At 54.2% G+C, this 23,462-nt stretch overlaps 1 protein-coding gene across 9 annotated transcripts in view; it reads right to left on the reverse strand.

Moving 5' to 3' along the window:
• The window catches only part of Kcnt1 (potassium sodium-activated channel subfamily T member 1), a 73,838-nt gene that overhangs the window by 20,466 nt on the left and 29,910 nt on the right, over positions 1-23,462 (reverse strand). For 5 of the 9 annotated variants that reach the window (XM_052726121.1, XM_052726117.1, XM_052726116.1 and 2 more), the window contains exons 2-13: positions 13,714-13,793; positions 12,927-13,026; positions 10,520-10,576; positions 10,077-10,125; positions 9,191-9,250; positions 8,902-8,976; positions 8,751-8,834; positions 8,070-8,164; positions 6,988-7,168; positions 2,055-2,219; positions 1,624-1,760; positions 53-116 (exon numbers count right to left, since the gene is read on the reverse strand). In XM_052726121.1, coding sequence (XP_052582081.1) covers positions 53-116; positions 1,624-1,760; positions 2,055-2,219; positions 6,988-7,168; positions 8,070-8,164; positions 8,751-8,834; positions 8,902-8,976; positions 9,191-9,250; positions 10,077-10,125; positions 10,520-10,576; positions 12,927-13,026; positions 13,714-13,793 — 1,147 coding nt within the window. Of the gene's footprint in view, positions 1-52; positions 117-1,623; positions 1,761-2,054; positions 2,220-6,987; positions 7,169-8,069; positions 8,165-8,750; positions 8,835-8,901; positions 8,977-9,190; positions 9,251-10,076; positions 10,126-10,519; positions 10,577-12,926; positions 13,027-13,713; positions 13,794-20,739; positions 20,782-23,462 lie in introns of all 9 variants that reach the window. The other 4 variants (XM_052726113.1, XM_052726115.1, XM_052726112.1 and 1 more) reach the window with 1 other exon arrangement.

The raw sequence follows: 23,462 nt of genomic DNA on the forward strand, positions 1-23,462 counted from the left end.
TGCTAACAGTAGGCAGGCAGTGCAGGCTGGGGGGGAGTGTGCCGGAACTCACCGCAGCAGTACGGTCCACCTCATTCCTGCTGCTGAGGATAAAGCAGGCCTCGCCGTTGTCCATTCTGCGGAGCACCAGCTGCTGAGCGAGGCCGCAGACCCAGCGGGCCTCCCCAGGAGGAGGTCACGTCGGGAGGGGCCGGGTGTGTGAAGTGAGGGAGGATGGCCCAGCAGAGGGCCTTGCTACGGTAGTCAGGCCCGGCCCAACATGGCCCAGCATCAAATCCTGCAGTGCACCCCAGGCCTCCCAGCCTCCCCAGATTCTCCTGGAACATTCTGGGCAGGTCAGGATGCCTGGACACCCACAGCAGAGTCCAAGCTCAGATGCTGAACAAGGCTCGTGAGCCAAGCCTGTCCTGGACATACCAATGGACCAGTGGGGACTATTCAGGGTTTCCAAGCTGTGACATGATGGCGGCTGAGAGGGGACTCTGAGCCACACTCTGCCACATCCATCCACACTCTGGGCTCTGCTTGCTGCTGTCAGAGGCTTAGGATCGGAAGGAGTGGGTCCTCTTGAGACCTGTCTCACTGGTGCTGATGACCTAGGTTCTGGGGAAGTAGACCTTACATGGGCGCTGTTGAGCGTCTGGGGCTGGTCTCCTGGGCTCCCATCCACCCTGTGTTGGACCATCGAGCCTGTCCCCTCTTCTGCCTGACCACTCAGCAGCCTGGACTTGGGTGGTCATTTCTAGCTCCTTCCGGGTTCCCAGGAGACTGGCTACAGAAACAGCTCAGCCCTGCTGAGAGCCAGTCGGAGAAACTTTCACCTCACAAGCAGGACAGTAAAGCCTCATGCCTGCTCCACAAAAGCTGTGGGTGCCTCCCTGCCTGGCAGCCACTTCCTTTTTCCTGTCTGCCAGCCCAGAGCTGGACACAGGCAAGTACAGTCTCATGTGAATTGGGCAGGAGCCCCCAAAAGATTGCATCCATGGGAGCCCCAGCTCAGGGTTCAGGATGAGGGACCTGGGCCCTTGTCCCGTTTGCCCTTGGCCCTGCATCACCTGGACCACACAACCAAGGGTACAGGAGCCTCCCGGAATGGAAATGTGGCATGAGAGGCTTTGGGGGAAGAATTCCAGATGGTGCAATAGCACATTCCAGTTACACGTTAACAGCACACCCCTGTCACCTCGAGTCGCTCTGTCAACTTGTCTTCACATCAAGAGCCACCCTCGGCCCTTGTGTCTTCGCCATTGACTCTCAGCAGCCGGTTTTTTCCACCCCCAGTCTATTTTAAGCTCCCTGAAACCTGACAGGGAAAATCCCCAGACTCAGAGCAAGAGAGGGAAAGTCGCCCCAAGGCAAGAACCACAGCAGAGGAGGGCACGGCTGGGCCAGGCATGTCTCTTAGGCTGTCTAGCAGGGGCTAGCGTGTCGGGATGGAGCTAGGGTCCCACTCACCTGGGCCTCGACCCTGACCATTTCACCCACCCTGGCCCTGCCTCCACCTGGGAACCCCGCCTGCCTCAGGCCCTGTGCCAAGCTAGCCTGTCATGGCCCTACCTCTATGTGGGGACTCCCCGTGGCCTCAGGCCCAGGTCTGGCTGCGCTGTCCTGGCTGGCACTCACTTGGCTCGCATGAGGTCCTGGTCCTTGAGGGCAGAGCCCTGGAGGTAGATGACTCGCTGGGACCACAGGGGAATCTGCAGTACCCTGCGCACCTGGACATCCATTTCGGAGGGACACAGGATGACCACGTAGTAGTCCTGCTGGTCAGGCTCTGTGTCAGTGCCTCTGAGCAGGGTCCTGTCCCCCCAGCCTGTATTGTTTCCTGGATGGTGTCATTCCCAGGGCCTTATGGGACCACCACAGACCGCCCCCTCACCCCCCAACACACACACACACTGGATATGATAACCAGGGTCTGGAATGCTCAGGAACCTTGCCCAAGCATGTGGCAGTCTTGTACAGCGGGGGTGGGAGATGGGGGTTGCGGGGAGGTGACTGCTCTGGGAGCCCGGAAGAAATCTGAGACTCCCCAGGGGTGCCCATAGCCTTACCTGGAGCCGGGGGTGGGCATAGAACTCATTCAGGAAATCCATGAGGAGGTCAATCTTGAGGGAGCTCACGCACAGGACCACATGCTTTTCTGTCTGTGCTCGGTGGCGGCTGTAGTTACCCCCTGACTTCTGTCTCTCCATCCAGAGGTAGACAAGCTCTTCAAACTGTGGAGAGGGAGCAATGGGCACAGGCATCCAGTGGGGGACAAAGGGTGGGGCAGGCTGTGGAGCAGCAGTGGAATGGAGGTGGGGGGGGGCTGTCCAGGGTGGAAATGCCAGCTGATGAGGACAGAGAGGAAGAGCCGGCCTGCTTGGCTGGCAGGATGTGGGAGTGATGGGGATAGTAGCCTTAGCAGAGACCAGAGCAGGACCTGGAGATGGCATGTGTAAAGCCGTGTCAGAAACTGTGGTGTGTGACCCAGGTCATGGGAAGTCCAGCTCGTGGCCTCAGAAGCTACCTGAGCAGTAGTGGGTGTCAGAGCCTGTACTCTGGACATCTGGACCGACATGAGAGTCCTGGCCCCGCCTATCAGCTTTCCTGACAGTATTAGGAAATCCTCAGCATTGAAGTTAGGGATTTCTCTCTAGCAACAGTGACCAGATCAGGCATCAGGTTCCTGATGTGGAAGCCATGTGTTCAGTCCTTGCCAGTGGAGTCCTCTCGGACTGGGTGGGAAGAGTTCTGAGGACTGCCAGCTTCACATCTGCCTGGGTCATGTGAGCTGCCCTGCCCAAGGCCTCACAGGGCATGTGGCTCTGAGGTCAGATGTCCACTGCCTGTTCCATCTTGAGCATCAGGACCACACATGGCTTTAGCCCATTTCTGAGTGGACTGGGGCTGTAGGCCCTGACTGCTGTGTCCACTCTCACGGTCTTTATCCCACTTCCATGGGTCCTCACCAGGAGACCTGTGGCTGGGTTCTTCCAGACCCTGGGGTTGGGGAACACAGGGGCCCCCTGCAGGTGGTCCATGGTAGGGCACTGTTGCTGGACGACCCAGGCTTGCTTCCAACCTCTCTCAGGCCTGTTTCCTCACTTGGAAAGTATAAGAATAGTGCCTGTCTTGCAGGCTATGGTGAGGGGGTAAGAGAGCTAATGAAGGATTAACAGTGATTTCTAAAGTGTATGACTGCTCAGAGTCTCAAGATGGGAGCTGATTTGGAAAGGGGGGGGGGTTGTGGCTGTAATTTGTTGACCTGAGGTCATCTTGGATTATGGTGACTCCTAAATCCAATACCCATGGGGTCCTTGTAGGTGGAACAAGGGCCACAAGGTCATATGGAGATGGGCATAAGGTGGAGGATGTGCTCAGGAGGCCACCACAACCCTGGGAACTACCAGACAATGGGCCCCAGGTACTCCCAGTGCTCCCAAAGTACTAGCCCCACCGCAGCTTTGTTCTGACCCGGCCTCCAGAACACCTGTTATCTAAATGTTTGGACATTGAGTCTTAAACACTCAACCCTAGGCCCCCATGGAGGGGACTCCGAGAAGGCAAAGAAGAGTTCCAGTCCTACTCCATTTCATAGTGACTCTGGGGTTACTGGGCAGGGGTAGGGGCTCATCCTCACTTGGCAAAGGGACTGGGTTATCCAGAGAGAGTCCAGATAGAAAATGGAGGCTGAGAGCCGCATGGCTGGATTGGGGTTGCCTGTCCATGGACCCATCTTTGGCACTGTCTTCAACTTCTGCTGGGTCAGGGTATCGTGGATGAATCACTGAAGAGCTGGTGGGCTACAAGATGAGAGGGCAGGACGGAATTCTGGTGCTTTGCAGAGGGGATGAGGATGGGGCAGCGTAGTGAGAATAGGACCTATATTGGGTGAAGGGGGCTCCCAAAAGATACATGCTCCTGGAACCTAGGAATGTGACTTCATTTGGAAAAATAAAAGGGGGCTTTTGTAGAGATCAGGGTGTAGCCTTTAGGTTGGGAACCTGACATGATCTTGATCAGGATGACCACCAGGAGCTGTGACAGTTAAATCTTGGGTACCGTACCATCAAAGCCCACACTGGAGAAGTTGACATGGGTGCCAGTAAGAAGAAAGGAGACGGGGGTGGGGGGGGGGGGGAAGGCGAGCCACAGAGGACAGGCCATGTGCAGGGCAGACAGTTTGGAATGATTCATCTATAAGCCAAGAGACACCGAGGGCCGGTAGCTGAGGCAGGGCTAACTCCATGCCTTTAGAGTCCTCTGAGAACCAGGACACTGACACCAGATTTTGGAACTACGACCTTCATAACTGTGGAGGACAGGTGCTGCTCCTAAGTCCACAGTGTGTGGCCACTTTTCAGCAGTTTCTGGAGACACCCGCATACTCCAGACCAGGGACTCTGAGCATAGAGGGGCCAAGCAGAGCCGTCTTGGGTGTGATGACCCATGAAGGCAAGCACAGTCCAGGTTCAGACACAAGGTTAGCTAACAGAACCCGACAAAATTCAACAGACGCCAGCATGACACTATGAAATGTCATAGGCCATGTTTCAGGAATTCAAGGCTGGTTAATACTAGACAACTGTATACATTTTAAATGTGTCAAAAAAAAAGCTGTATATATAAAACTTATGACCCTAACAATTTAAGGAGAAAACACTCAATTGGACTGATCAAGTATTTAATTAAAAAAATTCTATGGGCCGGGCAGTGGTGGCGCACACCTTTAATCCCAGCACTTGGGAGGCAGAGGCAGGCATGTCAGTGAGTTTGAGGCCAGCCTGGTCTACAAAGCGAGTTCTAGGACAGCCAGGACTTATACAGAGAAACCCTGTCTCAAAAAACCAAAAAACAAAAACAAAAACAAAAACAAAAATCTATGGACTGGAGATACGGCTCAGTGGTTGAGAGCACTGGCTGCTCTTCCAGAGGATCAGGGTTCAATTCCCAGCACCCACATGGCAGCTCACGAATGTCTGTAACTCCGGTTCTAGGGCATCTGACACCCTTACACAGACATACATTTGGGTAAAATACCAGTGCACATGGAATAAATAAATAAATCATTAAAAAATGCTCTCCACAAACTGGGATGAAAAAGAAGGTCTATGCAGGTTGTTAGAGGGCCATCAGAATGAGAGCTCAGAGGCTTAAGGATTGGAGAGGAAGTGTGGACTGTCACACTTCAGGGATGGCCCGTGGAAGCTGACCAGTGACCAGCATAGCTTGCTAGAGATACACTCCAGACATCGGCACTAGCAGAGCTCAGAAGCAGAAATGCAGTGTTTATACAGGACAGAACTACAACAGGACCTGAGGAAACTTAACAAGAGCTTTGCACCCTGCATAAAACCAAACCAAACAACAAAAGTGTGAGGTTTCTGAGCAAGGTGTGGTGGCGCATGCCTTTCATCCCAACATTCCTGAGGCAGAGGCAGGAGGATCTCTGTGAGTTTGAGGACAACCTGGTTTACATAGCAAGCTCCAGGACTCCTTAGAGAGATGCTGTTTCAAACCCTCACTTAAAAAATAAAAAGGAGCGCCGGGCAGTGGTGGTGCACGCCTTTAATCCCAGCACTTGGGAGGCAGAGCCAGGCGGATCTCTGTGAGTTCGAGGCCAGCCTGGACTACCAAGTGAGTTCCAGGAAAGGCGCAAAACTACACAGAGAAACCCTGTCTCGAAAAACCAAAAAAAATAAAAAATAAAAATAAAAAATAAATAAATAAAAAGGAAGGAAGGAAGGAAGAAAGAAAGAAAGAAAAAAGAAAGAGAAAGAGAGAAAGAAAGAGCAAGCAAGCTTTGCAACACTCCAGAAATGTCAGAGACTTGCTAGGAAATGCTAAAGGCCTCATAAGCCACAACCTGGTCCTTGCCACGTGTGTCTATATGATTCTCATAAAAATCCTCACATGGGGAGTTGGTCTTGAACCTCCTTAAGGCTGAGGCCACAGGTGGGTACTACCAGAGGCTTGGCCTGGGAATTAGAAATCTTACGCAGAGCAGCAAGGATCCAAGAGGCTTCTGAACTGGAGGAGGGAGGGTTGGAGACACCTTCCAGAGTATTCTATGCAGAACCTCAGGAATGGAGTTGCTGTTGGAGGGATGGAGGGATGTGCACGGGGCTGAGGCAGGCCCATCCCCATGCTGCCATACACGCTCTGTTCCAGGTGGGCCTGGCCCTCCATGTGAGGAGCTAATCTTAAACTTTTACAAGAAAACAGACTTACAATTGAGGGAGGGAATGAACCTTTTAGGTAAGAGAGGAAAATGTTAAGAGACGTCAATGTTAACGTATTAGACCTCATTAAAACCCCAACTGCCTGTAGAAGGGCAGGACCCTTGACCAAGGCAAGGAACGAGTTCACAGACCAGCAGCTAGAAGCAGAATACTCCAGGACTGGCATCTGGGCACAGGGAAGCTAACAGGTGGCGGTGGTGGTGCCCAGAAGGACATTGATGTGTGAAAGGATCAGCACACTGCAGACTTTCAGAGAAGCTTACTCAGGACAGGGGCAGTGCAGGGGCAGGCAGATCCTTCTGGGAGAGGTAAGGGGGTGCCTGCTGGGCTTGGGGCTCAGCACTGCAAGGCTAGAGATGGGACAAGCCCAAGGTCAGAGCTTAGGGTCAGCAATGACACTTCAGTTGCCCCTTGTAGTCCTAAAAGTTGCTCAGCTGTGGGTGGGAAAGGGGGTGAAGTTCATCCCCACAGTGTGTCTCTGCATAGGTTCTTACGGGGGTCACTTGGGCACCTAAGACCCTCTGGAAGGAGAAGCCTGTGCCCCCCGGCTGCTCTTGGGCAGAACACCAGTTCGCTGCTTACCAGTCAAGGGAGAACCCACCACAGAGCAGGGAGCACCTTCCCGGTGCTCTTCTTCCCCAGTGCTCTCCTGGGAATGACCTCCCAACGTGTCCACAACCTCCCTGGGTCCCTCCTGTCCTTATGCCACTCCTCAGGGAGCGGCCTCCTGGCTGTCCCCGGGTTGAGCATGGGGACTCACCTGCAGTGGGAGCACCACAAGGGTCACACAGATCAGGATGACCACCAGGAGCTGGGAGGGCCAGATCTTGGGTGTCACATCACCAAAGCCCACAGTTGAGAAAGTGACAATGCAGAAGTAGAAGGAGGTCCGCAGGTTCAAGTTCCCACCTGCCCGCTCCAGGTGCTGGATCCCACAGGTCCTAGACATCCAAAGAGCAGGGCTGCAGCCGTGGCGGGGAGGGGCTGCAGCCGTGCATGGGAGGAGCTGAACGGTAAGAGACAAGGCTGCCTGAGGTAGCTGCTGTGGACAGGGAGACCGGGCCTTCCCCCCTCCTAGAGGAGTAAGGTTCTACCAGACCTGGGGACCCTGTCACATAGGACCTAAGTGATGCATCCCTGATCACTGGGATACTGACTGAGGTTGTAGAGCTAGGTAGGCCTGGATGCCCATCGCCCACAGGTGGACCTTGGACCACTGGCACTGAGTTTAAGTCCGAGCCTGGGAAAGCTGCTCATTCTAATCAGTGGTAAGGAGGTGGGGCTGCAATGGTGAGGGGTGTGCTTCTGCAGCGAAGGAGCGTGGCCGTGGCAGTGACGGTGTGGGGCTGCCCCAAGCCCTGCCAACCTGTACCCCAGGCCCTGCAGCCACTCCCAGCCAGCTCATCCTTGCCTGGGGTACAGCAGGTGGCGACTGGACCTCTTGAGGACATGGAGCAGGGCCACTCTATGGCAGATGCAGGAAGTTGGCAGTCTGCGCATGTGACCAGAAGCTTCCCACTCTAGGTGATCCTCCCAGAGACCCTGGCTGCTTCTAGACTCTGTTCTCAGATGGAAATCAAACCAAAGGGCCCCCACTCCGCCCAGGGGCCGGTTCCCTCCAGAGTTGCAAACACAGTCAGTTTGGGCGGGCATCTGCAGGCCAGATGTGCCGTTGTATCCCTGCTCTCTGGACACAAGAGTTTGGAGCTATGTTCTACAGTCAGCTTTGTGCCCCTTCTCTCACTGCCTCTTGTCACATCTTCTAGGTTTGAGGTCTGCCCGAGGAGTGGGCTAGCCATGGCCACCTGATGGGATGGACCATGAGATGTCTAGGGCACTCACCCCGTGAAGACGAGGCACAGCAGGGTACAGAAGAGGATGAGCACCTGGTTGAACATGGCTGACTGTGTGCGCAGGATGGCACGGTGGAAGTCGTTCTGCAGAGAATGCGGCCATCAGAAGGCAGGGCTCACAGACACTCCCGTGCAGAACAAGCAAACCTGGTCACACTTCCAACCCAGGGGAGGGCTACAGGCAACGTTGCCCTGTGCTGGTCACCCAGACCTCAGCTTGGTCTCAGGATGATGAGCCATGCCCTGGGTGATGTCAAAACATGCCGGAGGGCAGAGAGGTGTGAGCACCTTTGGCTTCAAAACTGTTATATCACTGTGCAGCTGGCACAGGGCTGAGTCAAGGGGACCGGCCAGGAGGGGGCAGACTGCCAGGGAGATAGCTGTCATCCTGGCTTTCATTTACAGGAGGAGAGGGATACGTTCCAGCAGAGGCTGGCCATGGGGGTAGTTGGGGCCCCCATTCTTCTGGCCCTGGTTTTGTGGCCCAGTTCTGGTTACGCTCGCTCACATCTGCACACCCTATCCCACCTCCTCAGCCCTGGAAAAGATGTCTTCACAGAAAGAGGAAGCTCAAGGTTGGACTGGAATGCATCCCTGTGGCATGCAGTCTCCTCCACTGCCTGGTCCCACCAGCAGGTGGGGTAACTGTTCTGGAGCTGATCTCACTTACGATCATGTTCTCCAGCGCGTGCTTGGCCAGCCAGCAGTTGAGAAACACGGGGATGAACAGGTTCCGAAGAGGTGGCCAGAAGACCTGTGGTGTGTGGGGGAGAGGTCAGGTGGGGCTTGGGTAGCCAAGCTTGGGGCTAGGGCTCACCTACCGTGATGATGAAGGGCAGCGTGTTGATCATCTCCAGGACGAAAGAAACGTGGAAGATCTGCTCCCAGATGTTGCCCTGGGGGCCAGAGGTACTTCAGAGCCAGCAAGGGGCAGGAACAGGGCCACAGGGCAATCGGGGTCAGGGAAGGGGACTGGGAGATTGGGAGACAGGGAGAGGTAAAGGTTGGAAGTGGGCAGTCTTCGAGTTAGGGATCATGGTGCTAGGGGAGGGGCTGTGGAGAAAGGGCACGGTGGGGAACCAGGGCAAGGTAGGCCAGGGAGGAACTCACTTTGTAGCTGAGGTAAATGAGGAGCCATGTCTCTAAGAAGCTTATTGTGGCCACAATGACCTGAGTGAAGAGAGCAGAGGGACTTGCAGTAGATCTGGGAACAGGGCCTGACCTATGAGAGACTCAGCAGGCAGAGTCCTAACAAAGCTGGGTATTCGGGAGTGCATGCGTGCGTGCGTGCGTGCGTGCGTGCGTGCGTGCGTGCGTGCGTGTCTACAGGGTTGCCTGCACCCTTGCTGCTGAGGTAAGATGGTCTTGACTGGAAAGACTTGCAGGCAGCTACTCTAGGCCTTAGGGTAGGCAGAGGGCAGTCCAGACTCCACCCTGCTGGGGCACCCTGTGGACAATCAGGGCAGGTGAAGCAGGAGGGGTGGGGGAACCTGAAGAGCACCACTACAGCCACCCTAGGAGGCAGAGGTGGCAGTGAGGGGACAAGGCTCAGTTGGCAGTACTCCTTGGGCCCTGCGTGGGGATGGAGCTTCCACTACCAGCATAGGACTATGGGATCCTCCAGGCTAGGGACCCAGGCCTCTGGGACATGGTTGGGGAAGACCCCCTCAGAAGCTGGCCGGAGTTACTGACCCCTACTTCTACTTCCTAGGAAGACAGTAAGGATAGGGTGGGTCAGCAGGAAGGAGAGGTTCTCACCGAGAAAGAGATCACGGGGAAAGCATGCCCTCAGTGGTCTCTGGGAAAACCATAGTAAGAGTTGCTAGACCTGGGTCTCTGCCTTCTGAGCCTAAGTCCCCTGCTTTCTTAGTGAGCCTGAGTCCCTTGCTTGCTGAACATGGGACTTCTGCTCTCATACTTAACCCGAGCCCTCTCCTTACTGAGTCCACACAAGCAGCCTCCATGGTACTGGGAGGAGAGGTAGGCTCGGACTCACCTGGATCACCCACAGAGCCATCTTCCTCTCCACCCACAGGATGGGTGCCCTAGGAAGAGAAGGGTGGTGAGGCCGGAACAGGGTCACAACTGCCAGGGCACTTCCTCTCCAGGCTCCAGAAGAATGTTACTGAGGTGACATTCTTCTGACAAGTGAGGGCCCAGTGGCCAGATGTGGGGGGTGAGTGGTGGAACTGACATATGCTTCATTAAGTTACTCCTCTCTGATGGGGGAGAGCCTCGGCACCGACTTCAGCCAGGGTACAAAGGTGCGGCTGAACACGTCCCAGGGAATTTAATGGGTCTCAGGTTAAGGCTGGGCATTGGCTCCACGGAGCCAGACAGTTAAACTCCCACTGATCACACCTGTCTGCCCCCGCCCCCCACCGCCTCCCCGGCCCAGCCCAGTGTGGCCTGACGAATGGGAGCCAGGAGCAGACTCACCAGTGGAACTCGGAGGATGAGCCATTGAAAGTGTAGTTATACTTCGTGCAGCCCCAGCTGTGAAGAGACAAAAGCACTGGCCCAGCCACAGACCTCCAGGGCCAACGCCAAGGCTCCTTTCCAGAGCTGCCATGGGCTCGGGGTAAATGGAAAGGACACCCACTTGCTCACTCAGGGCCCACCATATATCCTGACTGGAGCTGATGCTCTAATGCATGAGGAGCCTGCCCGGCCTGCAGTGACCATGTAGGAAGGCTCTCTAAACAAGAAGCATAGAGAACACATCCCTGTCTGGAGATCTGGGCCCTGCAGTGAGATGCTGCTCAGGAGAAAGTGAGGACTCAGCCTATGCTGATGATAAGCTCCAGGGATGGACTCTGCACAACCACAGATGCCCAGTGTGGACACTTACGCCCTCTGCAGGTCAGAGCTGCCTGAACAAGCCTGGATAGTTCTGAGAGTCAGAAACAACATTACTACCTCAAGGAGATGCATTAATGACCCGGATCCCCAAGCCACTCGAAGATAAGCATATCCAAGCACCTCGGAACCAGCTGATGAGAGATAGTATGGCACAGCCAACAGGCTAGCTCTGCTCCAGGCCATAACCAGCACCAGGGTCAGCTACCACAGGGACCTCACGCACATAGAACCCAGAAAGGGGCAGCTCCTACCCTCTTCTCTTCTCACTTGAGCTTTATTGGGGGTTGTTGCACTCAGTACCCAAAGAAGTCTCTGAATCATCCACCCACCCTCTCTCTCTCATCCTCTTATCTAACATCTATCTACTTATCTTTCATCAGCAACCACTCTCCTATCCATCCTTTACCTCCCTATGGTCCGTGCATCCACCTATCTATTATCCATCATCATCTGATCTATGACCCATGCATCCATCTACCTGTGACCATCCTTCTATCCAACAACTATCCATTCATCGCTCATCAACATCCATCCATATGTCTATCTATGTATAATCTCATCTTTGGTTCGTGCATCCATCATCACCTGATCTGTCATTCATGTATCCATCTACTAATGCATCCTTTTCTCCAACATCTACTTAGCATCTCGTCTTCTATCTATCCAACTACCCATGCATCTATCCATTCAACCATCTACCCATCCAGTGTACCACTAGCCATCATTCACACATTCATCCATCACCCAAATAGCCATTATCTACCCACCCTCCAGGCCATTATCCCTGTTAGTGATGGTGATGAAGACAACAGACTTGGGTCCTCTAGGGAGGTGGGAGCAGAAGTCCTGAAGCCTCTGGGACTTGAGGAAGGTGAAACAGACCCAGAAAACAGTGTTTGAGTCACTTATAGCCTCTGTTTCTCCTCAAACAACCACAGAGGGTTCTTTCCTCCTCTGACCTGTGCAGGGATGCAAGGTTTGTTCTCAATAGCATGTGAGGGTTTCTGTTCGGGGAATTCTAGTTTTCCTGAAAGTGGGCAACAGATGAAAATAAGGAATTCAGTAAAACTTTGCACACAGGCTCCTGGGTCTGGCCTCCTGTCTGGAGATTTACAGGACCCCTGCAGTTCAACAAGAGCCTGCTCCAAGTAGCCCAAAGGTAACTCAATGGTGGCAGGGTTCACAGATGGCCCAGTAGTGGTATTCAAACCCCAGGCTCTGGCTAAGGAGTTCCATCTGAGCCCACTTGTCAAGCCCACTGGTATGCAAGTTAGAGGCCAACAGAGTTCAAAAGAAATGGTCCCAGCAGAAGTAACTAACAAAGAGAAGGGGCGGGCACAGCGTCCTCAGAGGGATGCAGGAACTCAGACCTGGGGGAGGAGTGTCACCTCACAACTGAGAGAATGGAAGGGGCAGAGTAGGAGGTAGGGGTGACAAGCCTGCAGGTGGCCCAGGGCCCAGCTTCCGAACCCCACAGGACACAATTCAAGACAATCCTGGCACCGAGGGTCTCTGGACCAGCCCAGAGATGAACCAGGAGCATGCCCAGGCCTCCCTAGGCACCCTGCAGGGATCTGGGCTGGGAAACAGCACTGATGTCTCAAAGCAGCCAGGCAGTGGGGGGACTACTGAGAAGGCACCAGAGGAAGAACCCCCAGCCTGCATCTTCCCAGGGCTCCTCTAAGGCCGCTTGAGAGCAGGCCTTCTTCCTCGAGGTGGTTGGAACACATACACTGTGGCTGCATGCACAGCACCACACTGGGGGGCCCCCTCTTCATGCTGACCCAGTCCCCATTCTAGGCATGACTCTACGTTGGGGTCACACTAGGGGAAGAAAAGACTCCCAAGGCTCTGGTGACTGACTTCTTGGGAGTCTGGTGAGGCGTTGGTCATAGGTCTCCCATACAGACGCCCATAATGCCAGTGGGGTTTAATGGAAAGGTTCAGCCTCAGGACCCCGGCCCCAGCCCCACAGGTTACCCACCATCCGATGCCCTGGTCTGGGTTGTCGAGCAGGACACGGACGATATACAGCAGGCAGGTGAGGAGCTTGAGGGAGAAGTTGAACAGCCGGATCCTCAGGCCTGTGGGGAGGGTGACATCAGGGCTGTCAAGCTCCAAGGAGCAGGCCCACCCACTCCGCTGGGGTCTCTCAACAGCTCCCTCCTGAAGTGGCCCTGCATGGACCTCCATCTCACACTTGCATTCCAGATGCAGAGGACAGATGCGTCTGCACCACACATGCCCCCAGACTTCTCTGACCACTGAATAGATGAGGCACTGAGGCTTGGTGCAGGGGCTTGGGGTACAGGGGCTTTGAGTGCAGAGGCTTTGGGTGCAGAGGATTGGGGTACAGGGACTTTGGGTGCAGAGGCTTGGGGTACAGGGGCTTTGAGGTGCAGGGGATTCCCTGAGGGCACTTCCCTCATGGGAACAGATTTAGGACACTTGGCACCACAGCCTAACCTCCAAGCCCCTTCTTGCATCCTGGGTAGGTCCAGAGTGGCCAAGCTTAAAGTTGGGAAGGAGAAGGGGAATCGTGGAGGTGGGGATCCCTAGGGTGTGGGCTGGAGTGGCACAGGGGAGGTGACCCAGCTGGCTCCTATGAGCAGCCTAGCCCAGTTCAACCCAGGGTCCAGTATAGGGGGGGGCATGTCTCCACAGGTCAAGAAATGGGAAGCCAAGGTGACCTTTGCCCTCTGCCCATGTAACTGGCACATCTCCTCGGGCCCAGCCCTCTCCACCCAGAGCGCTCCAGGCCCCCGACTCACTGGATCTTTGGTTTTTGATGAAGAACAGCTTCAGCCGCTCTTTGCAGGTGTTCTCATTGACGTAGAATTCCACCTGGACCCTGAGGGAGGAGAGGAGGCTGAGGCTTGGGGTCAGGGCGTTCAGGCTCGAGGCAGGGGCTGGAGCCTCAAGCCAGAGCCAGAGCCCCAAGCCCAGCTGGGTTCTTTCAAACCACAGGAGCAGAGAGGAACTTGGCGGGGGGGGGGGGGGGGGGGGGGGGGGGGGGGAGACAAATGTCCCTACTTTGGCCCATCAAGGTCTGTGTCTGAAGCAGCCATTGGTCCTCCCAAGGCCTCCCCTTGCTACACCTGCGGCCACTGGTGTACCATCGGCTCAGCATCCAGAGCCCTCCAGGCCCCAAGGAGATCAGGGCCACAGCACCCATGGAGCTTTGAGCATTGGGTACTCAAACCTTAGTAAAATGTTCAGGAGCTGACAGTCACTACGTCTGGTGGCCTTCAAGGTTTGTATTGTGAGGCCTATGTTCAATATAATCTTGGGGATGGTCAGAAGGGCCAGCAGGAAGTAGTCATCCGTGAGCTGCACCTCAAGTCATCCTGTGGACCTGATCTCCATCCATCCCCTCCCATGGCACTGCACACACAGGCCAGTCTCTGAGGTGTGGCCACACTTAGATTCCCACAGGTCCTAAGATCACCCAGAGTAAACAGCAAGTGAGCATCTGACTACTCACTTATGCCCCGTTGCCACACCAGGAGGAGCCATGTGTTCACTGAGAATAACTCGGGTTAAGAGAAGACAAGCCGCTGTTCTGAATCCCCGAGCCTCAGACATAATCCTAGGCCCTACCCATCCCACTCAGGAGCAGGAGATGAAAACGCCAGTGTTGACGCAGGAAGGATGGTGGGAGTCCGAGTTTGGAGCCTGGACTCCTGAGCAGGTGTAGTCAGCTTGCAGCATTCTCCTCTGTGAACTAGGGCAATCACGTGCCCTAGAGTGGTCCATGGCTCACTGTGATGGACACAGGGCTCCCTGGACATGTGGCTCCTACCAGCACAACTTCAGCACCACCACCACCCCAAAAAAAAAAAACCAGGCTGAAACTCCCCCAGGAAGGAATGAGGTGGGACACAGCACCGGGGACCATAGCACGGTATAGGGTCACAAGTCAGAAGGGCAGAGGGACAGTGTGTCCTGCAGGCTTGTCTTGCTGCCTGGAAGGATCTTGCAGGGCATGGAGAAGGCTGCTGCCTCTCTATGGGCAAAGGAGACAAACATGAGCTTCGATCCCTGTTTCTACCCTTCCCCCGTCACTGCTACTGTCTACCGGGGAAGGCGGCACCAAGCCCAGGGTGGGTGGACACTGATCACCTCTTCCCTCTGATCAGGTACTAGCTCTGTCCAGATAGTTGGAGAGTTGGATGTCAGTGTCTGGCTGGGGCTGACCATCCCTGCAGCCTCCAGTGTTTTAAATAGTCACTATCAGGCCAGTGCGATGGCTTCGTGGGTGGCAGCAGTTGCCACCAAGCCCGAAGACCTGAGTTGGATCCCCAGGTCCCACATGGTGGGAGGAGGGAACTGACCACTGCAAGTTATCACCAACTTTCACATGCCTGCTGTGGTACACGCATGCTCCAACAAGCACACACCAAATACATAAATAAGTGCAGGTAATAAAAACATATTTTAAAATCAAATCACCATCCCTGAAGCCTGGTGAGTTCAGACCGCTGTGTGCACAGCAGCTTTGCCGTGCGTCCTGTCCGTGGGCTGAGGGAGTGGTCTGGGTCACAGTGACTCTGCTTGTCAGAGTTCCCTGAGGGCCCAAGGGCCTGGTCACCTCACTTGGACCAGGGCACTATTGGAGTCCACCCTGGACTGCACAGCAAGCTTCCCATAGGCAAGGAGGGGCCAACCCAGTGCTAATGGGTGGTGTACCCTAGCATATCCCACTACACTTCCGAGTTTCACTTTACCCAACATCCCCCACTGTACCTCAGTACGCCTTGCTGTCCCAGTATACATCATCAGCTATGCCCCACATATTACACTGTACACCAGCGAGCTCCACGCCCCACATCATTCAGCATACCCACTATGCTCTAACACACCTCTGCACCCCACTTTATCCATAACACCCCCACCATGTCCCTACAGTGCCCTGGTGTACCGCACTATGCCCAGTGCAAAACTGTACCCTGCTGCATGGCAGCCCAGGGTTTTTCTAGGGTGCTAGGACCCCCAGGCAGGAAAGGACACTGTACGTGAGTGACTGAAGAGTCACTTGTGCACTTTTCTCTTTGAAGGAGCCTGAGGCTAGGTGGACAGGCTGCACAGGGGTGGGGGTGGGGCAGGGAAGTTATCAGGTGGTGTGAGGGACCACCTGTATCTTAAAAGCATGTATGAAGCTCACGAGTCACTCTCCTGGCCACCCACCTCCTCTACAATAAAGACCTCAGAGAAGGGTCTTCCCAGTCTGTGGGAGCCCACTTTCAGGTTCCTCATGGCTTTACCCAGCAGGTCCGCATAGAGAGGATGATTGGACCACGGGCCTGAGTGCAGGTGTCTGAGATGGTCTGCACTTGGCTGTGCTGGGGGAGGAGGTCTTTTGCTCCACCCCTTGGCGTCTCTATAAAAACCCTGGGGCAGAGACAGTCAGGGCTCATTGGAATAGGTTCCAGGTCCTCTCGAGGCTATTTTGTATTTTCTGTTTATCTCCACAATCTAAATCCTTCTATCTAATATTTCCTGCTACTCTCACTCAAGAAAACTCTGGGGGAACTGTGGGTTTGGTGGGTAGCCATCCCACACCAGTCTTCCCACATGCTCAACCCTCCCCCACCAAAAAAAAAAAAACAAAACACCCTGATATGTAGAACTGAATTGTATTGCAAAATAAAAATAAAAAATTTAGCCAGGCGGTGGTGGCGCACGCCTTTAATCCCAGCACTCGGGAGGCAGAGCCAGGCGAATCTCTGTGATGTTCGAGGCCAGCCTGGTTTTCAAAGCGAGTTCCAGGAAAGGCGCAAAGCTACACAGAGAAACCCTGTCTCAAAAAATCAAAAAAAAAAAAAATTAAAAAAAAATAAAATCTTAAAGTATGCAGAACAAAAAAAACAAAACAAAACAAAACAAAACCAGGGCCCTCGGCAGGTGACCAAGACCTTTGGGCAGTCTCCCTCCTTCTCCCTTAGAGCATTGACCACAGCCTTTCTGATCCACTGTGGCTCCCCGCCCCTATCTTTGGCTCTGCTCCCATGCCACCCCTAAATGTAGGGGCCCCAAGGATGGTGACAGGAGGCTTCTGCAACCTGCCAGATCAAGGCACTAAATTCCACCTGCCATGGTGTGCCCCCAGTGGCTGGGCTGTCTATTCACTGCCCTTTGCTATTTTGTGTCGGTATAGACATGATGAAGTGTTCATAAGGTGGCATGTGTTAAGAGTTTAATCCCTAAGAGGCAGGAAGAAGATAGGAACTAAATACAGCCGTGGTGTGTGTGTGTGTGTGTGTGTGTGTGTGTGTGTGTGTGTGTGTGTGTGTGTGTGTGTGTGTGTTTGTGTGTACTGACAGTGGGGTTAGGATTAGGTAAGATCACTAAGGAAGAACCCACAGTCAGTCCTGGTGGCTTTGTAGGCAAGGGAAACATAAGTCATGTGTGCTCCAGCTCCTTCCATGTAGGATGCCTGGGACCACCTCAGACCTCTGCCTGCAGAGTGAGTATCACCAGATGTGGGCCCTTGACATCTGACCCTGAGCTGCGTAAGCTCCTCCTCTGTCACTCAGCCAGTCTACGGACTGTCACACTCCCCTTGGCCCAAGTTATCCATTGCAGAGACACCAATGCCGCCTCCTCTCCCCTCTCGTTAGAGACGGATGCCCCAGCACACACTGGAGAAGCATTTGGGTGCCCTTCTTGCAGCCAGAGTTCTAACCACAGGCTCTGAGTCCTCCCAGGACCCCACCTGGGGAAGGACAGAACCCTGACCTTCCCTCTGTCCCTGCCGCCCCATCTCACTAGACATTCTCATGGCACATTCCTGTTGGCCATCCCCTGCTGCTTCCCAACTGTTTCTGACCACTGCCCCCAGGGCCCCTGAGCACCCAGTCCTCCACCCCATGCCCATGACCACTTCCAGCTCCACTCTCCAGGGTCCTGGACCCTCAAGGACCCTTCTTGTCATCTTCTGGGGAGCATCTTGATATCAGAAAACTCAGCCGTCTGTGAAGACCAAGAAGCACCATGGCGCTGTATTGTACTGCTCAGTGAACAACCAGGAACCTGGGAGACTCAGCCCTGCCCCTTGCTGACATCCTCCCCCAGCCCTGGAAAACTGATCTAATGACATCCTCCCTGAACCAGTGTAGCCCTGACTAATGACACCCCATGAGCAGAACACAGCCACCTCCCAGAGGGCTGCCCATTAGGGTGCCAACACCCATCTGATGGCCCCAGGTGTTTTGCAGGCAGTGCCCACTTATGGCTGAAGGTGTTCTCCTGGAAGAGCCGTAAGGCCTGCTTGGCTCCCTTAAAGTCAGAGCTCTCCAATGCCAGAGAAATCAATGAGTCTTCCTTTACTTTTACATTTTTAATAAACTGTGGCCACTCACTTCCTCTAGCACCACACCAAACAGGGATTGAAAGTATCCATTTTACTCCAGTCTGTGTTTAAGACAGCATGAGCGATCTGGCCTAAGGAAAGATGGACACAGAGCACGGTCTTATCGGAGCACGGGGGGTTTGTGAATAAGGTGCACCTCTTAGAGCTCCTGCTCACAGGCACCCTTGGGTCTATATGAAGCTCCCAGGAACCATAGAAACTGTGCTGGCCCAGCAGGCAGAGTCTAAGCCTGAGAGCCAGTGCCCACCGGGAATCCAGACAGATGCAGACTCTGCCTCTCGCCTGCCCTTGGCTTAGCTTCCTCACTGGGAATGGGAACAGTGATGGAGTAAACACACCCATAGTATCACATGGTACCCAGAAGATGTAAGTGCTTTACCAAAGGTGGAGTTAAGATGTGTCCCACTGTGTCCCTTGGGAATGAGCTCAGAGAGAGGATACGGTGAGAGATAATGGTATGGGGCCCAGGAGCTCATGGTGCTGGCATGGGGGTCAAAGTTCATGCAGCCAGAAAGCCATCTCAGGGCTAGAATGTTCAGTGTATCACAGTGCAAACTCACAGCCTGGCTACATACACACCAGCCGTGCCCACAGACACAGGACAGGGCACAGGCCCAACCAGTCTGAGCCAGAGCAAAACACACGATCCACCTTAGGGTGGAGCTAGAGGGTGTAGTCACAGTATTGGCTTCTTGGGTGAGTGGGTAAGAAGGACCCAGAGCAGGCTGCCAGGGGCAACTCAAACCTGCTCCTCCCTGCCACCTGCAGAGGGCCAGCCAAGTGGGAAGGGATCTTCTGATGCCCCCAACCCCAAACTTTCATAATCCCCAGGGGAGTCAGCAGAACTCCATTTGTGGCACCCTCCTGTGAAGGATCAGGTGGGGCTCACAGCTCTCCTAGCTTCTCACTGCTGTCCTAGAAGAGCTCCCCAGGAAGCTCCCTTTACAATGCTCCAGGCCTCAGCCCCATAGAGCCTGGGGGCAGGCAGCGAAGTCAGGCTGCCCAGGTACGGGTCTTTAAACTCCACCTGGGAAACTGAGAGAAGGGACCCAATTGGCCTGGGAAAATGGGCGCCGGCTTCTCAAACTAACTCCCCTGGCAAGGGAGCTTTCTTGGGACTCGGGGGCTCTCTGAAGAGCCTAGGACATCTACTCTGATTGGTGCTGACTTTGGGGCAGCATGGACATAGCCTCAGCCCTTGGGCAGCCACAGACAGGTTCCTGCTCCCCCACCACTGCCAGGTCTGAGGCCCCGCCCCTCAGGTGCCTGGGGAGGAGGAGAGTGCTGCATGAGGTGGGTACCTCTGTGCCATGTCTGTTATCTACTGCACCACAAGGCCCTAAGCTAGGAGATGGAGGTACAGGCTGTGGCCCCAGCTACCCAGCCTACAGCTGTGGGGTCAGAATAGGTTGAACCACAGTAGCAGGGAAGCACCCCAAATGGCCAGCAGCTGGAAACACCGAGCAAAGGGTGGTTATCAATTCTGACCATTAATCAATGGAAATGATAGACAAGGCTCCACTTGGAGACCACACTGACAATAGGGGACCTGGGCCCCAGGAGCATGCCATTAACAGACTTCCTTGAGGGGCCCTGCCTGTCCCACTCTCAAAGCCTTTGTCGCTTGACCTAACTCCAAGCTGAAGACAGAGAGGCACCCAGCAGAGCCCCCGGCCCTTGTAGACTTTAACCCACACGGGAAGCAGAGAGGAGCTAGGGTTGTAGGCTCTGGGGTTACATGAACACTAACCATACAGGCACTGTGGCAGGCCTGGGTTCTGTCATCTGGCTGCTGCTGAAGATCTGGACACCACTGGTCTGGGGCGTTGTGATGGTTTGAATGAGAATGGCCCCCATAGGCTCACTGATACTTGAATGCTTGGTCCCACTTGATGGAACAGTTTGGGAAGAATTAGGAGGTGTGGCCTTGTTGGAGGAGGTCTGTCACTGGGGGGTGGGCTTTGAAGTTTCAAAAGCCTACACCATTCCCAGTTAGCTCTCTCTGCTTCATGCTTGTGGATCAGATGTAAGCTCCCAGCTACTGCTTCCTCCCCACCATGATGGACATGGACTAACCCTCTGAAACTGTAAGCCCCAGTCAACTCCTTTTTCTATAAGTTGCCTTGGTCATGGTGTCTCTTCACAGCAACAGAAAAGGAACTAACACAAGTATCCACCTCTGGGGAGCCCATTTCTTGTCTGCAGATTTTTCCCAAGGGGACCATTAAGCATGTGTCTTCAGCCCCAAACCCCAGGACCAGAAGCAACTGCTGGTCCTGGGAAGGGCTAACCAACACTGTCATGTTTCTGCTTGGTTGTTGGCCCTTGGTACTGGGCAAGAGTAGCCTTTCCCACGGGGCCTGGTTCTCAGGGGTATCGGGATACATCTGTCCCTGAGACAGTCCCTCCCCTGTGAAGTACTTACTGAGAGAGGGAAGAGTCCAGGCTGAAATCTCCCACATGAAGCCTGGAGACAGAGTGGACACATCAACACAGAAGGTGGATGAGGCCCCAGGACCACATTAGGACGCCAGGCAATATCCCAGAGCAACAGGGTATGCCAGAAGCACCCATCCATCCCTGTGACCTCTGGAGCCCCAGGCATGACAGGTAGTATCAGGACAGGCAGCCTAGCATGCAAGGCAGTAGAAGCCAGGCCTACCCCTTGGAACCGGAGAAAGCAGCCGAGTCGATAGGTGCTTGCACATGCAGGCTCTGCACTCTGGCCAGAGTGACGACCACAATGACGACAGGGCCCTACCTTTAGCCAAGAGACAAAGATCTGCCTCTCTCCCATTCAGTGTTAAGCCCCAGGCCTCTATGTGACCCTGCGTCCAGCAGTAACCCTTCCAGTAGCACTGTAACCAAGGAAACTGAAGACAATTTAGTCCCTCTACAGGATCACAGTTGGGCACAGGAAACCTTGGATGGCCTGTCTCTTGGTTTCTTGTAGTTGGGCAGGCCGGGACTGGGAGCTGGTGTTTCTTGGGTGACTGAGGTACACTCCTCTACCTGGCCAGCTCTAGACCTTGAGTTTCCCTAGACTATCCTGCCATGGAGAAGGGGCTCAGGGTCAGGATGATAGAGGTCAGCAGCTCTGAAGTACCGGCTTGTGTTGGGTGCTGACAGCATTCTGTGCAGGGCCAGCCCCTCCAACCAAGGACTTCAGAGGGGCCTCTCTCAATTTTTATTTTTTTTTATTTATTTATTTTTTTTTTTGGTTTTTCGAGACAGGGTTTCTCTGTGTAGCTTTGCGCCTTTCCTGGAACTCACTCTGTAGACCAGGCTGGCCTCGAACTCACAGAGATCCGCCTGGCTCTGCCTCCCGAGTGCTGGCCTCTCTCAATTTTTAAAACAACTGTTTTCCAGGTGATAAAGACGCAGTGAAGATCACTGCAAACCTCAGGCAGCATCCAGTACAACCTGTGTTGGGACCTTTGTGAGGTCAGGATCCTTCTTCACTTTCCAATACTTGGCCCATCCTGGTCCTTGGGTGGACAAGGTGGAGGATGAATGTACTCTTGGCAGAGTCAAGGTCCCCACTGGTATGGCAATTGGTGGACAGCTCTGCACAATACAGGGAGTACAGGTTTAATTGGGTGTGAAGTTTGGGGGTTCCTGGGAACTTCCAGATTCCCTGCCTGTTTGTGTAGCTGAGATTCTCTTTCTCGCCCCAGCTCTGCCCTAACATCCAAGATAAGGGTCTGAAGAGCCTGGCAGAGCTATGGCTTCCTACAATGGGAATAGGATCATGTAGTACCTAGCATGGAGGACCAGACCTGATGCTTACAACCCAGATCTGCTCCCTAGGTCAGACCAACTCCCATCTGCATGGGCACCATCTGGACTCCTGAGCCATGTTGCATGTGTGGAGTGCCTGAGGCTGGGACAAGGTGACTCCACTGTATTCTGAAGAGGCTACATCTCCACTGTCTGGGCAATTCCCACCTCTGCGGTGTTCATATCTTCCCCTTAAGGACAACAGCCTGTGTGTAGGGGGCAGGGCATCATTGGCTGATGCAAACTCTGCCAACGACTGGTACCAGGGAATATGAGGTTGGTCACCTGAGCTACCTGCCAGGGGAGTTGCAGAGGGCAGGGAGTGGTGGGAATGAAGGCAGGTTCACCTGCAACAACCAAATCCAAGATGGCTTGGCAGTATCTACGCCAGCAACTAGTGACCTAGGTACCACTATGCCTCCCTTATCAGCATGACAGCCCTAAGGAGCTTGGACACAGGATGAATGAGGGCTACAATCTGGGTTCCTCTCTGTACCCATAGCCTGTTGCTTTCTTCAGAACCTGGGGCTCCCCACAGGAGTCTTTGGGTAGACACAGGCATATCTGACTTGAACCATAAAGGGTCAAGTTCAGCTAGGCACCTTCCTACAAGTCCTCTTGGCTGATGGGAGGTCAGGGTATTCGGGGGTCCACTTCTCTCTGTACCCCATGAACCCTGAATCTCAGGGGATGCTTTGGGGCATTCAGATAATTAATTTCATGTCAGGGAGGTTCCTATAAGCAAACAAGGAGCCCACTTATTCTTCACTGGGTTGTATCCCCAGATTCACAGGCTATAGCCATAACCCCTGGTAGCTCAGGGTATAACTTAGCGATATTAGGAAAAAATTGCAGAAACTAAGTTGAAATGGGGTCCTATGGGGGGAACCCCATGCAGACCAGCTAGTATACTGGTAGGAAGAGTTCAAGACTCAAGCCACAGAGAGGAAACACTGCGTGACTGCATGGGAGGATGGCCTGAATGTGGGAGAGGCCTTGGAGCAGCCCACCCACATCCACTCCCAAATCCATGAGAAAATCAAGTTATATGGTTTCTACGCCCCCCCCCAGTCTTTGACAGCCTCCCCCCAAACTCAACACACTTAAAAAAATCTGTGTCCATTAGAGGGTCCAGGAAGGGGTGCATCCCATAGCTGAGCCTGGTACCCATGTATATTCCAAGAGGATAAACCATTGTCCAGATTGGCATACCAGGGAGGGGGAGAGAGCGGAACAACAGGGTATCAACTGAGGCAAGCCCCAGGGGGTCTTGGAGGGCAGTGTGTAAAGCTGGAGTGTGTCCAACTGTCAGAGTAGGGAACGAGGCACTTGGGAGCCTAGAAAGGGTTAGGGGTGCTGTATGAAGGC

This window comes from Peromyscus californicus, unplaced genomic scaffold (genome assembly GCF_007827085.1).
Source record: "Peromyscus californicus insignis strain IS unplaced genomic scaffold, ASM782708v3 Scaffold_7__1_contigs__length_154581171, whole genome shotgun sequence".
NCBI lineage: Eukaryota > Metazoa > Chordata > Mammalia > Rodentia > Cricetidae > Peromyscus > Peromyscus californicus.